General features: G+C 39.4%; 1 protein-coding gene across 1 annotated transcript in view; it reads right to left on the reverse strand.

The window, feature by feature from the left end:
* The window catches only part of LOC139717727 (dystonin-like), a 63,942-nt gene that overhangs the window by 33,750 nt on the left and 17,128 nt on the right, over window positions 1-13,064 (reverse strand). Inside the window, exons 14-21 of the mRNA XM_071629228.1 lie at window positions 12,890-13,056; window positions 11,078-11,237; window positions 9,717-9,924; window positions 5,684-5,898; window positions 5,208-5,441; window positions 4,634-4,780; window positions 3,586-4,011; window positions 1,971-2,291 (exon numbers count right to left, since the gene is read on the reverse strand). Coding sequence (XP_071485329.1) covers window positions 1,971-2,291; window positions 3,586-4,011; window positions 4,634-4,780; window positions 5,208-5,441; window positions 5,684-5,898; window positions 9,717-9,924; window positions 11,078-11,237; window positions 12,890-13,056 — 1,878 coding nt within the window. The remainder of the gene's footprint in view (window positions 1-1,970; window positions 2,292-3,585; window positions 4,012-4,633; window positions 4,781-5,207; window positions 5,442-5,683; window positions 5,899-9,716; window positions 9,925-11,077; window positions 11,238-12,889; window positions 13,057-13,064) is intronic.

Raw genomic sequence — 13,064 nt, forward strand, 5'->3', positions numbered from 1 at the left:
ACTTGAAGAAACAAACCTATTACACAATTCGGGAGTGGGGGTGTCATATCTTCTAGTGCCTCCCAGTGACCACTAATGTCACACCTATCTGTCAAATGCATATTTTCTGCAAATGTTTTCAGCACATTTTGATACCACATTTTTAGGGAGTGGGACATGAGATTCTGGTGTCAGATTAAAATATTAGGTCAGATTACAATTAACAATCATACTCTCTAGTACGAGTGAAATCCATTTCACATCATAGACAATCTGTATTTTTTCTCCTGCTTTATCATGTCATTTCAAAAGTCATGCACCTATATCATTTTTCTTGGACTCGACATTTAAAGAAAACCAAAACCCAAAGAGAGATGTGGATTGATTGACAGCACCAACATTGGTAGAACACATCATTGACAGTTTGATGGAAATTGGGCAATCGATGCAAAAGTTATGAATTTTTAAAGTTTAGATGTTGGAACCGCTGGATGAGTGTAGCTCCGAAGTCCTCTGCCCTTAGTGGGCAACCCCTTGATGTACCAAAAATAACCTTCAAAGAACATTCCTTAATTATTTTTTGTGCTTCAAATATTTCTGATTTTTTTTTAAGTGGGGTTGTTTTGATTTGTTTTGTTTTGTTTTTTGCTTTTTTTTCTCTCTTTTGTAATCCCCCCCCCCCCATGGTTCCCATATCTACAGATACTGATTCTATCTTAGCTTTTTATCTTTCCCCTCCATTCCAAACATTTTTTATGGGGTATTTTTCATTCATTTTACAACATTTTATCACACTTCATGATTTGTTTTTTTTTTTCATTACATTGTTGTGTTATATATTATGTGTAGGCGAATGTTTTAATCATATGTGCTGGAAATGAAATATATCGAAATGAAATGAAATGAAACATCACAATAGCGATAATTTCTGCCAAGTGTGGTGATCTGGCCACGTATTTTTCAAAGAGAAAATAAATATATGAAAATTGGGCCCAAATCCCCCCCCCTTTCCATCCCCCACCACTCCCCCAAACTATTATTTACAAACTTGCTACTACAGTCACCCATCTGTAATAATCAAAATATTATCTTAGGTTATCACTTCTTCCTTTATTTGGGAGTTTATGTCCCTCAGTGGGACATCGTGCCCATTTGCATTGGCATGCTTCTAACACTCTAGCAATAATACCTACCAAATTTGATCCAAATCTGACCATGAGCTTTCAAGAAGACGAAAATATGAACATTGATTGGGCCCCAATCTGATACCCCCCTCCCCCTTCTCGCATATCCCCCGATTTGTCATGAACAAACTTGGAAGTACAGTCACCAATCTACTTACTAATAATACTAACTTAGGTTGTCACTTTACAGCGTAGGTTCCAGAAAACATTGAGAGTTATTAATTTAAGGGTTTTGTCCCCCCCCCCCCCCCTTCGCGATCGTGCTCCTGGGGGACCCGAGTGATACAAATTTCTCATTAACTGTTGTATGAATGTGTATTCTCTTGTTCTAGCCCTGACACCTGCTAATTTAGTGAAATTTAACCATGCATTTTTAAGAAAAAGATATACAAGCGTAAATGTACAACTTGGGCCCAATCTGGACCGGCCACAGGTAAGCTAAACTGTTAGCAACGAGCCCTTCTATATCTATTCCATTCAATGTTTTGCTTATCAACAAATCCTGTAATCTCCACTGTACTGATTGTCTGACTTGTTTTCAACTGTATTGACGTGTGTCATTCATTGTCATTTACGTCTAAGCTTTAGTTCGTGCAGATTGTGTCAAATTTAAATACGTTAAACTGGAAATAATATGAATTAAATGTGAATAAAAAAAATAACACTGAAGAAATACATGAAACAACTGCACTTCACATGTTAATCTCTCATGATATCAATAGTCTCTAGTAAACCTTTTACAAGATCTATTCTTTTTTTTTTAATCAACATGTTTTTGTGACTACTGTTAGACTCTCAGCTTTATACCTGCATCTTTTCGATTCGTTTCTCGATGAATGCCGGATCGGTGCTAATGGGTTCCTTTACGAGTTTCTCGACCGTGGTCTCCGCATTGCCCAGCCAGGGTGTGATCCAACCGATGGCGTTTTCAAAGAGCTGATGATGGTCAACCAGAGAGCGCAGTCTCTTAGTCATTCTCAACGAGCGGTTCTTAAGGTCAGCGTACTGACCGTCGACTTCGGCGAGTTTGTCTCGGATGATGGTCGTCTCTGGCTCCTCCCTGAAGGAATTGTTGAACGTCTGTGGAAGGACTGCTTTTCGGAAATCATAAAGCCCCTGACGGTCAGCCTATGTAGAACGTGATCACAGAGATTTGCAGCGTAGTGACTTTTAATCAACCAGTCAAGGAAGCAACTCAATGAAAGCGCATAACTAGCCGTAAAACATAAACGTCTAGCTAATGAACATTCGCCAGTACATGTAGCAGTAGTTACAGATTACAGCCGTCCCCCCCCCACAAATACTACAGGTGCACAAACAAACAAAAAAGAAAACAAGAAATCGGGAAAAATGATCCTAAAAAACAGAATGACATCAAAACCAACATTCGGGGAGTTCAATCGGGAGATTCTTTCAGTCCAGATGGGGCGGGAAAAGTGTACTAATGAGCCTTGAATCCCACCCCCTCCCCCCCCCCCCCATCCCCGGACATACACACGCACACACATTAAAAACCGTTGGGAGGCCCCTGTATGGTAGTAGGCTTGTGAAATATGGAGCTACCTGTGTGGGAACCTTCCACAAGCAATACCATCCGCCAACTAAATGGTCCAAAGACGAACAGCCAGATTCACACTGAACAGGTACCACAGCACGTCTAGTGTGCAATCCATGCTGGAATAGCTATGACCCATCCCCCCCCCCCCCCAACAACAACAACATAGAGAAGAGTTCAGACTCACAATGATGTAAGAACTCCATCATGACTGTATAAACTTCCCAAACCAGTCCTCCCTCACCGGTTGCCACACCTACAAGAACTCTCCATGCACAGTTACAATGTATTATGTCGTACCACGCTCCAGAACAGAACACATCAAAATGTCTTTCAAATCTTCCCCAGAACACTAAGAACATGGAACATCCTCCCACTGAGCATTGTAGCTGCACCATGCCTGGAAGCTTCCGCCATCGACTGGCGGAAGACAGTAGCGATGACGGAAGGCTGTAGATCAGTCTCTAGATTTTTTTTTTACTCGCTCTGTGTATACGGTATACTCTGCACAATGCACGTCAACCACTGTCGTTCACTCTCACACACAGACACACACACAGACAGACAAACAGACAGACAGACACACACACACACACACACACACACATACCAACATTTTACAAGAATCTTCAAGATTAAAGGAGGTTGAACCAGAAGAAGAAAGAAGAAGACGAAGACATCCTAGTGCACACCGAAAATATTTGCTTCAGAGAATGGAAAATATTTAGTACATTTTTGTCGTTTAAGGGGGGGGGGAGGGGTCAGCCATATATCATAGAATGTTGATACTAAAGTGAAACAAGACGAAACTATAATCATATTTAAAAATGGAAGCTACAAACTCTAATTGCATTTGTAAATAATTACCTTTTCACCATCCATATGCTTCTTGCCGATCATGTTCAGAAAACGGATGTTAGCGCCCTTTGTCAAAATCTCCTCGTGGAACTCACTGTGCTTCTCTAACTGCACCTTCAGCGTGTTGAGGTCGCGCCCGATGTCTTTCTCTTGCTCCTCAAGATGGTGTTCCGAGTCTGCGAGCCAACTCGTGATCTCGCCGTGGTCCTCTAGGAGCTCGGCCATCACGGGGATCGATTCAGTCAGACGTTTCTGTCTTATCTGGGACTGGAGCAAGACGGCGTCGTAGCGGCCCTTCAGCTCCGAGCTGATGTCCTGTAGCTTAACGCTGTTCGAGGGTTTGAGAGGTTCAGTAAGCTGGTCAATGACTTGCGTAGCCTTCTGGATGACCTGTAAAACGAGCTGTTGGTGGGCGATGATGTCGTTGTTGAGATTCTGAATAGCGAGACACAATGGAAATCGTATAATTACCCTTCAGATCTCATTTCAAGATAAGTTATGTGCAGTCCATATCGGTATAAAATGTTTTCTTTCTTTCATAAATGACCTCTTCTATTCGCCAGGAAACGATACAAAGGCCAAGATGGTTGTTTCCTCAACCGAATAGGGGAGGGCTAACTGGCTAATGTCTAATAGTTTTATTGTACAATATGACACGGATTGCTGGCATTTCGGTATAAAGTTTTAAAGCCCAATACATTAAAAAAGAACACTTGTATCAAACTTTTGTTCCGGTGAGCTGGAAGTAAAATTACAGTGTTTATAACCTCTTTCTTGAGAGTGTTCACGTTCCATCGTTTTTTCCCTACAGGCTGTTTCAATTTGCCATCTGCACACTTTTTCTGCGTAATGACATGCAGACTGTAAGTGAAATAGATAGGCATTATTGTAAATATCAAGGGCACTGGTGGTAAGCGACAATTGTATCTATGACTTAACAGTGTTTTGAAGTATATTTTAGGCTGGGAAATGAAGAGGTAAGAAATAAAGTACACCTTTCGCACTCATAGCATGCATGCAATCTACAATGTTTAGATATCTAAAGTATTTGCAGTACGTTGTGGTCTCTGGCCTGTTCTTTGAGGATGTTGAGAGTCTCTGACATTGGCTGTTCAGATCCGAGTCGTCTCTCAGCCCCCGCCACCCATTGCAAAAGATCGGTAAAGCTGGCCATGACATCGTTCAATCGTCCTCCGAGAAATATCTGCAGACAGGATGAAGGAGACAAGATGAAATTACTACTGCTTCAACAGAGACAGAACCGCGGGAACAACCAACACCTCCCACACTCTTGAGGCTCTCTCTTCAATGGCTGATATGCACTTGTTGTGTTTGTGTTTCATTAGGTGATGTAGGTAAAAAATAAAAAAGCACATGTATTCTTAACAGCTGAAATTCCATGTCCGACAAGTCAGCTTTTTGGATACATTGCAGAACGTTTCAGGTATATGACTGTATGTCTATTCTATAATTTGGCTCACCACTATTCTAACATATTCCAGGTGGGATTCACACTGAGGCGAGTATAAGCAGGATATAAAATGAGATTACGATGGCGATCGTTATCCTGATATTTTGTCTGTGTGAATGTTGCTATTAAAGCACTTCTCGGAAAGGGGATGCCAACTAGCCTCTTGATTCCTTTCCTGCTTCAGGCGGTCGAGCTCGTCTTGGGCGTTCTTAAGCAATTCATGCGCCGTGACTTGAAGTTGGTTATAGCCGTCCGTGAGCTCCGCTGCCTGTAGTTTCAGTCTATCCTGTTTGCGGTAGGTCAAGATCTCTTTCTTTGCTGCAACGAACTGCTCGCTGCGTAGGCTGACATCGTCAACCGACACTTTGTGTTTGTCAATATATATGACAAGATTCTGGGGGAAAATCAAAACAACAACAACAGCAGCACGTGAATGATATCCGTCATAGTAGCAAAATAGTTTTTATTGTGGATTTCTTACAGCCAACGAAGATTTTATTGCAGTTACATTGAAGAAATGCGTAGCTTTGACAAACTTCTCTTCTGCTGTATTATTGAAATAGTGTTGGCATTTGAAATGCATTCATTTGGATGTTGTCATGAAATTTGAGATGGATTTGGACTAATTTGTCATACCTCAAGGACACCAATTTCTTTCTCCAGCGATTCGATGTCGACAGGAGGAATTTGCGGTTCATCTTTGGTTAACTGGGCATTGGTGGTGGTCACCCACGTAATATTTTCTCCGACCTCCCCGGTGAGCTCAATGTACTGACCGGCCAGGTTGAGGTTCGCCATGAGCTCGTTATAGCGGCGGTTAATGTCGCTGAGTTGGCGCTCTATTATAAGTTCTTAAAGAATCAAAGGAGAAGTGTTCATAAAGCTTAAAAAATGAGGAAAATAATACAAAGGTGACATAGGACTTAATGCTATTTGTGAAAGTTCAGTAATGAATCAAAAAACTGCTATAGAGACACTGATGAATCCTGTCATGATGCATCCCACCACTGAAAAACGGTCAAAACAGGATTACAAGGAAGCTAGACCTATTTTGGTCTTCTACCCGTTTCAAATGATAGGTACTATAATCATGTGACCGTGCATCACAAAACGAACAAAAAGTCGCACCCCTTGATTTTACATCAGGACTCAAAAAAGGTGAAATGGGTCAACCAAGTCAATATTCAGTTTTTCATATCTTCTTAAAGAGGTACCCTTCTTCTACAATTTTCGTAAGTTCGGAATCATAAAATGAATGGGAAAGTGCATTTTCAGTAGTTTTTCTACAACCTTTTTTTGTAGAGTAGTGAGATCAGATAATGTGTTCGAGGCCCCTTTTCATTTCTTAATGACCCTTTGCACACTCTTCACTTTTAAGTCTGATAACTTTTGAAGGGATAATGCTACTGCCTTGAAAGTTGGCATTAACCATGGACAGAATGTCTTAGTAGAGCATGCTTAATTTCAATTAAATCTGATAATCTCTTCACTGTTGTAGCTCCAGTGGTTTACACGCTGTTTTTTGTTCCACTCATAGCACAGCTAGCACAGTTTGGTAAAGATTAAGCGCTTGAATGGACAGATAGACAATGTACTTTGGACCCTCTGTTCTCGGTTCACACTTTTCCAGAGTGTGCGCTTTCTTTCCTATTATTAAGATAGGTTAGGAGAGTCCATTTGAGTTGAATTATACATCATTTCAAAGCTTAGAGTCTGCTCTTTTAGAATCTGTCCTTAACTAAAAATCCATCTCTGGCAACTTTTTATGTGTATTGTGGTGCAGGGTCACATATGATATTTTGAGTTGAACTATATACCTAAAAAAAAAAAAAAAAATTATTGGAGATTTTGAAAATTTGGCCGAGACGATATTTAACCCCCATCGGGAAAGAATTGTTATATTGAAATCTTTGGCTCTTTCTCAACTAATTTTTCTGTTTTCGGCATTACCTTCTCCATCTGACCAGCACAGTTAATAAAAGAGAAAGAACAAATAGTATTTTCTTTTGTCAGGGATGATAAACCTGATAAAACTAGTCGGCGCATAACAATTGGAGATTATTGTCAGGGAGGTTTAAAGATGTTTCATTTTTTATCTGTAATTTCTGGACTTAAAATAACCTGGATGAAAAAATTATTAAATGATCAAAGAAGAAGAAAATGGGATTTTTTTTTAATATTTAGATAACTTAGGGGACAATATGATTTGGTATTGCAATATGGCCGGAACAGAAAAGAAAATCAATTTGATTCAAAGCAGTTTTATACGTGAAATTCTTAAAGCTTGGTGTGAATATACCTTTTCCCCTAAGTTATCCGTAGAGCAAGTGAAAAACCAGGTAATCTGGTTTAATTCATTTATCTTTATAAGTAATGAGATTGTTTTTAAGAAAACAAAGTAAAACAATGATTCAAAGGGATATATTAAAGATTATTGAGTGATGATGGTTCATCTTTTTTAAGTTCTGATCAGTTTCGGGCTAAATACGGTGTTTGTTGTATTTTTTAGAGTATTTTCCAGTTATTCACGCAATCCCCTTAGAGTTGAAAAATACATTGAAAAGAAATCAGCATATGATAATGAAATAAAGACGAAACAAGAAGATACATAATTTGTTTAAAAGAATTAAGATATGTCGATATATATACCGAACATTATGTGATAGAATATATCAACCACCTAAATCAGAAAGGAAATGGGAAGAAATATTTAACCAAAACTTAGATTGGACTAAAATATATAATGGTCCTTATATATGTACATCTACTCTGAATCAAAGACTTCGTTATTTTCAGTATAAAATTTTCACATAGAAATATTGGTGTCAATTAAAGATAATAAAAAGTTTTGGTACCTCAAAAGTTTCCCTGAAATTCCTTGTCTTGGTTTGTGTTTCACGTTAAAGTACGTTGTCTGTGAGAATTGCTCGCCCCAAAGTGCTCTCATGTCTTAGTAATCATGCAATAATGGTTTCGTACCAGAGCCGTCGCCGTACGGCGTCGATAAATATTGTACGAAACCACTGACTGCGACCAGCAGCGTGCAGCCCATTGTACGCATAGCTAACTGCGACCAGCAGCCCCATACGCATAGCGTAATGGGGCTTCGCATTGTAGCATTCAGGATCATGACAGAATCAGTATCGCGGGTAAATGGCAACTTAAAATCCAAAAGTTTCTTCGATTTGAAGATTTACCAATTAAGTTGAAGTATTGAAAACAGGCTTCGAACAACGTTTGGTTCTGCCAATAGTCCCTTTCTTTTCGAATTGATGACTGAATGTGACTCGGTCGAGAGGACCTTGGGAGAGCTACTACACTGACTACTACGGCCTGCGCACGCGCACACAAACATCTTATCCGTTGATGGATTTGAAATTTGTGCGCATGTGATGTGTTCGCATGCACTGGCTGTATTCAGTATTCAGTGTATGTAGCTCTCCCAAGGTCCTCTCGTCCGAGTCACATTCAGTAATCAATTCGAACAGAAAGGGACTATAGGCAGAACCAAACGTTGCCCGAAGCCTGTTTTCAATACTTCACCTTAATTGGTAAGTCTTCAAATTGATGAATTTTTGGGATTTTAAGTTGACATTTATCCTGCGATACTAAATCTGTCATGATCCTGAATGCTACAATGCGAAGCCCGATTACGCTATGCGTATGGGACTGCTGGTTCGCTATGCGTATGGGGCTGCTGGTCGCAGTTAATTGCATGATTACTAAGACATGAGAGCACTTGGGGGCGAGTAGGTCTCACAGTGTTAGTTATATGAAAGGTACTTTAACCTGAAACACAAACTAAGACAAGGAAATTCAAGGAAACTTTTGAGGTACCAAAACTTTTTATTATCTTTAATTACTTTTTGCAATGGGACTATCTGACACACCTTGTACGTTTTTTTTTTTTTTTTTTCGAGCTCCACAGACACAATTGCATATCTGTTTTGGGAATGTGATGCTACCCAAAGTTTATTGCTCAAATACAAGAAATTATGTTACAGAATAAAAGTCAAATTACTAAAATTTCTTTATACTTGGTTCGACAGAAAATCCAAAATGTTACAACGTGGTTTATTTGTACGCAAAATGCTTCATATTTTCTGTAAGAAATAAAAAGAAATCATTACATTTTACCAAATTTTGTCAATTTTTCAAGCAAGCAAAGAAGGTAGACGAATATATGTCTTATAAAACTAAAGGTTTTGTATTTAATATTAATTGGAATCGCGTTTGAATTATTTAGTTGTTTCGCAGTTGCCTGTCACATTTTTATCAGTAATTGTCTTTTTGATTGTATGTGACATTTATTTTGTACCTGATTGTTTATATGAATAAAACTTCTTTGTGAAAAAAAATAGGTACTATATTTTCAGTATAATGCATATGAATTGCATTCCTACATCTCATTACTCTGCAAGTGACCATCCTATTGATCAGGATTTGAATTCAAGGCCGCTGAGTTTCCTGAATAGTACAAATTTCCAATTTTTATCATTTTAGAAAGGTAAGGTCTATGAATAAATCTTTTAAGATAACTGGAAAAGCACCCAATAAAAACCAGTGACATATGGTTATACCACCAGGCTAATCATAAAGATCATAATTATAGCATTAAAGCGTTGCAAAACAAAATCAAAATGAATACGTAAAATGGGATAACTTATACCATCCGTGCCCTTTCCAGTGCCGGAGAGATACGAGCGTGCCATCCGCTTGACGTGTCCAGATTTTGGGATAGCTGCCTGAAGAGACCTTACACGGGCCTGAGTCAAAATCGGCTGATCTGTCTCGCAGATGACTGCGCTATGATTTCTTTCAAGTTTGCTGCAAGTCTCAGTTTTGGGTTTGTAGTCTATCACATCTCTTTGCATGATCTATGAAGAGAAGAATGTTAAATTGTTCCACAGTCGCAAGTGTGACAGTGTGTTGCGTTAACGTATAAAGAAGCAGTGAAATGAGACGATATTGTAACTGACGGACAAACTTCCCTTCATCGACGTAAATAGGCACTGATTATTGATTATTCAGTGTTTTAGTAATAGCAAAAAAAAAAAGTCAAAGGCATTCATAGACAGGAGTCATATCTACTGCCTACCGTGTATCTGACCCACAGCCAGTGATGGCTCTTATTTCCTCTAGCAGCAGGTACTGCATCTAAATTGATGGTTCTTGCGTCGAGTTGTTTGAATTGCAACCGACTGAGAATTTCCCTTCATCGAAATAAACGGCATCGAATATCCAGTGTTTAATGATATAGCCATGAAAACAAAAACAGTCATGGGCATCAATGCTGGAGTGAGATTTGAACCAAAGATCTCCTCATCACTAGACAGGCGTCACAGCCACCAGACCACCGAGCTTCCGCCCGATAGCCGGTAATGGTTCTTATCCCTTTAGTGACGGCGTTCACATTTATTCGAATTGATGGTTCTTCCGTGGAGCAGTTTTCATTGTAAGTGACTGGGGGAAAAAAAAGTTGTTTTGCATCGACAAACAGATATTAAGAGTGATAACCATGATAATAATGATTTAAAAACAAAATCACAACTCACTCTTTGCTGTTACACCCAGCAGTCTAGTGGATATAGCCAGTCTAACAATCACGAGGTCGTGGACTCAAATCTCCCCCCCCCCCCCAGTATGCCGCATGCCAACAACATTTTTAGTATGTCTATACGGAGAACATTTTGGGACTCACAAAGGAAGGTATAACCTTGCACCAATGCAGGGTCATTGTATGTGCTGGATTTTCAACTAAATTGCTTAAAAACACTCGAGTGCTTTGATCCAAAACAGTCCGGTATTATTTTCATTTCAAAGAAAAAAGTCGTTGCTGTGGCAGGACATTCTTGAATCGTCCACTCCATCTCAGAGTGATTTCTATTATTTTCCTATGTGTAGGCGGAGTGTATAAAAACGACGAAACGAAATGTTAACAAAGTTTGTGGAATATCACAACTTTATAATCCAATTTCACATTGATCTCAAAGTAGTCCTCATGTTTGTAAAAGCTACAGAATTGTCTACCTTAACCTCCTGTACTTGTATCTGGATGGCTGATAGGTCTTGACCACTGACCAGCAGCTGACGGACCTTCTCTTCCATGCTACTCAGCCACTTTGTCGTGTGGCGATGATGGTCGCTGTAATTCATCTTTGCGTCACGTTTACGCTCACAGTCCATGTTCCTGCAGCATGCGTTAAAATACAAATGTTTTGTACGTGTTCTAAACGATTACCAAATTTAAGTTATAATAATCAATTTCTCGAAATTTAAAACAAGGTTTGTGCGAACTGACACTTTTTTCTACACTGAAGTCCTACATCACAGGCCAGTTCAAGGCAATACAATGATAATGCGTTAGGCTGCAAAATCACCTGAAGAGTTCAAATGTTACTAATGCATGTTACCAAAATGATATCATTAATATATATGTATATATATATATATATATATATATATATATATACATGTATATACATATATATATTGTTGCGTTTGAAACAAGAGTCAATGAATCAATCACACCAACGTAAAATCATTGCACTTACAGAGAGAACATTTATTGGCGTCTTGACTTCAGGAGGACCAAATTCAGACTGACTCCCAAACAGGAGTTTTAGCTTGGCATCATTCCCAGCCAAGTATACAAACAATTAACCAGTTGGCTACTTCCATAGTCATAGAAGAGATTAAAAATAAGAAACTAATACAGGTACAATCGGCAATAGGGTGGTAATTGGAGGGAGGCATGGCTACAACAATAGGACAAAGAGACATACAGTTGAGACTATTACAAAGGGGTGACATCAAACGTCTAGCTACTAGGGGAGGACAAGGGATAGGTTCTTGCATGGTCAGTATAGTAGATGAGAAAAGGGCTATACGATTACTGCTTTATTCTAGGCACCAACACTAAGCTTATACTTGTGTGTCTTGGTTCAATTAATACATAGGGGCTAACTAAGCTCTCCAGTTTATGACTTTAGGACAAAGGATATTCAATCTGTACAAGATATATGTTTTGGAGAATACTGATAAGAATTAGGACATTGACCCTGACTATGAAGTGTAACCAGTACACAGGACAAGTTACTGACCTTAGCAATATATATATAGTATGATGATGCTGATACTCGTACCGTACGCCTCTGTCATCTTAGGAAGAATTATAGTCGAGACAATGTAGATGACAAAAGATGTCGCATAAAGCCGGCTGTTAGAAGCTTTCGACCTTGGTCTTCCTCAGCTTTATTATCTGCTAAGCAGAAGTGTGAGTTACTTGGGTGTCTTGTGGCTGTCCCGCCACAAGACAGCCACAAGACAGCCACAAGATCCCGCCACAAGACAGCCACAAGACACCCAAGTAACTCACACGTCTGTTCAGCAGATAATAAAGCTGAGGAAGACCAAGGTCGAAAGCTTCGTAACAGCCGGCTTCATGCGACATCTTTTGTCATCTACATTGTCTCGACTATATCTATATATGTATATAAAACATCTACACTAAATGCAAGCCTCTTCATAAAATGGGGGGGGGGGAAATCCCCACATCCCCCCCCCAAAAAAAAAATGATTGTTTTATTCTATAATGAATGCCTATCATGCCAATATTTTTTTTTCGAAAAAGAATTACCAGAGTTTGAAGATGATTCCTTGTCTAGATTTTGTGCATGAGACTTGAGTGCGGTCTTTCCTGTTATGTTCAAATGTTTTGGGTGGTTTGGTACCACATCATCACTGTGAGAAATGTAACTTCGATGACAGAGAGCAAAAGTTACCAAACTTCACAGCAACATTTTAAAGCAGGAAATTTCACAAATATTTCAAGCTGCCTGCCTCTTTGATTGGGCCTCCTTAAAGTCCAGGTAGTTCTTGTCCACATTGCTGACTACAACCGTGACGTAGGAAGTGTTATAGGTCTTGGTATCAGAAAGGAGCGCCTCGGATATCTCGTGGATGCGGTCGTACTGAGCCTTGTGGGCGTCGTGGCGACGACCGATTTCCTGGGAGG

Source organism: Diadema antillarum, unplaced genomic scaffold (assembly GCF_040938485.1).
Source record: "Diadema antillarum isolate AM-2024a unplaced genomic scaffold, OU_Dant_1.0 scf00000081, whole genome shotgun sequence".
Lineage (NCBI taxonomy): Eukaryota > Metazoa > Echinodermata > Echinoidea > Diadematoida > Diadematidae > Diadema > Diadema antillarum.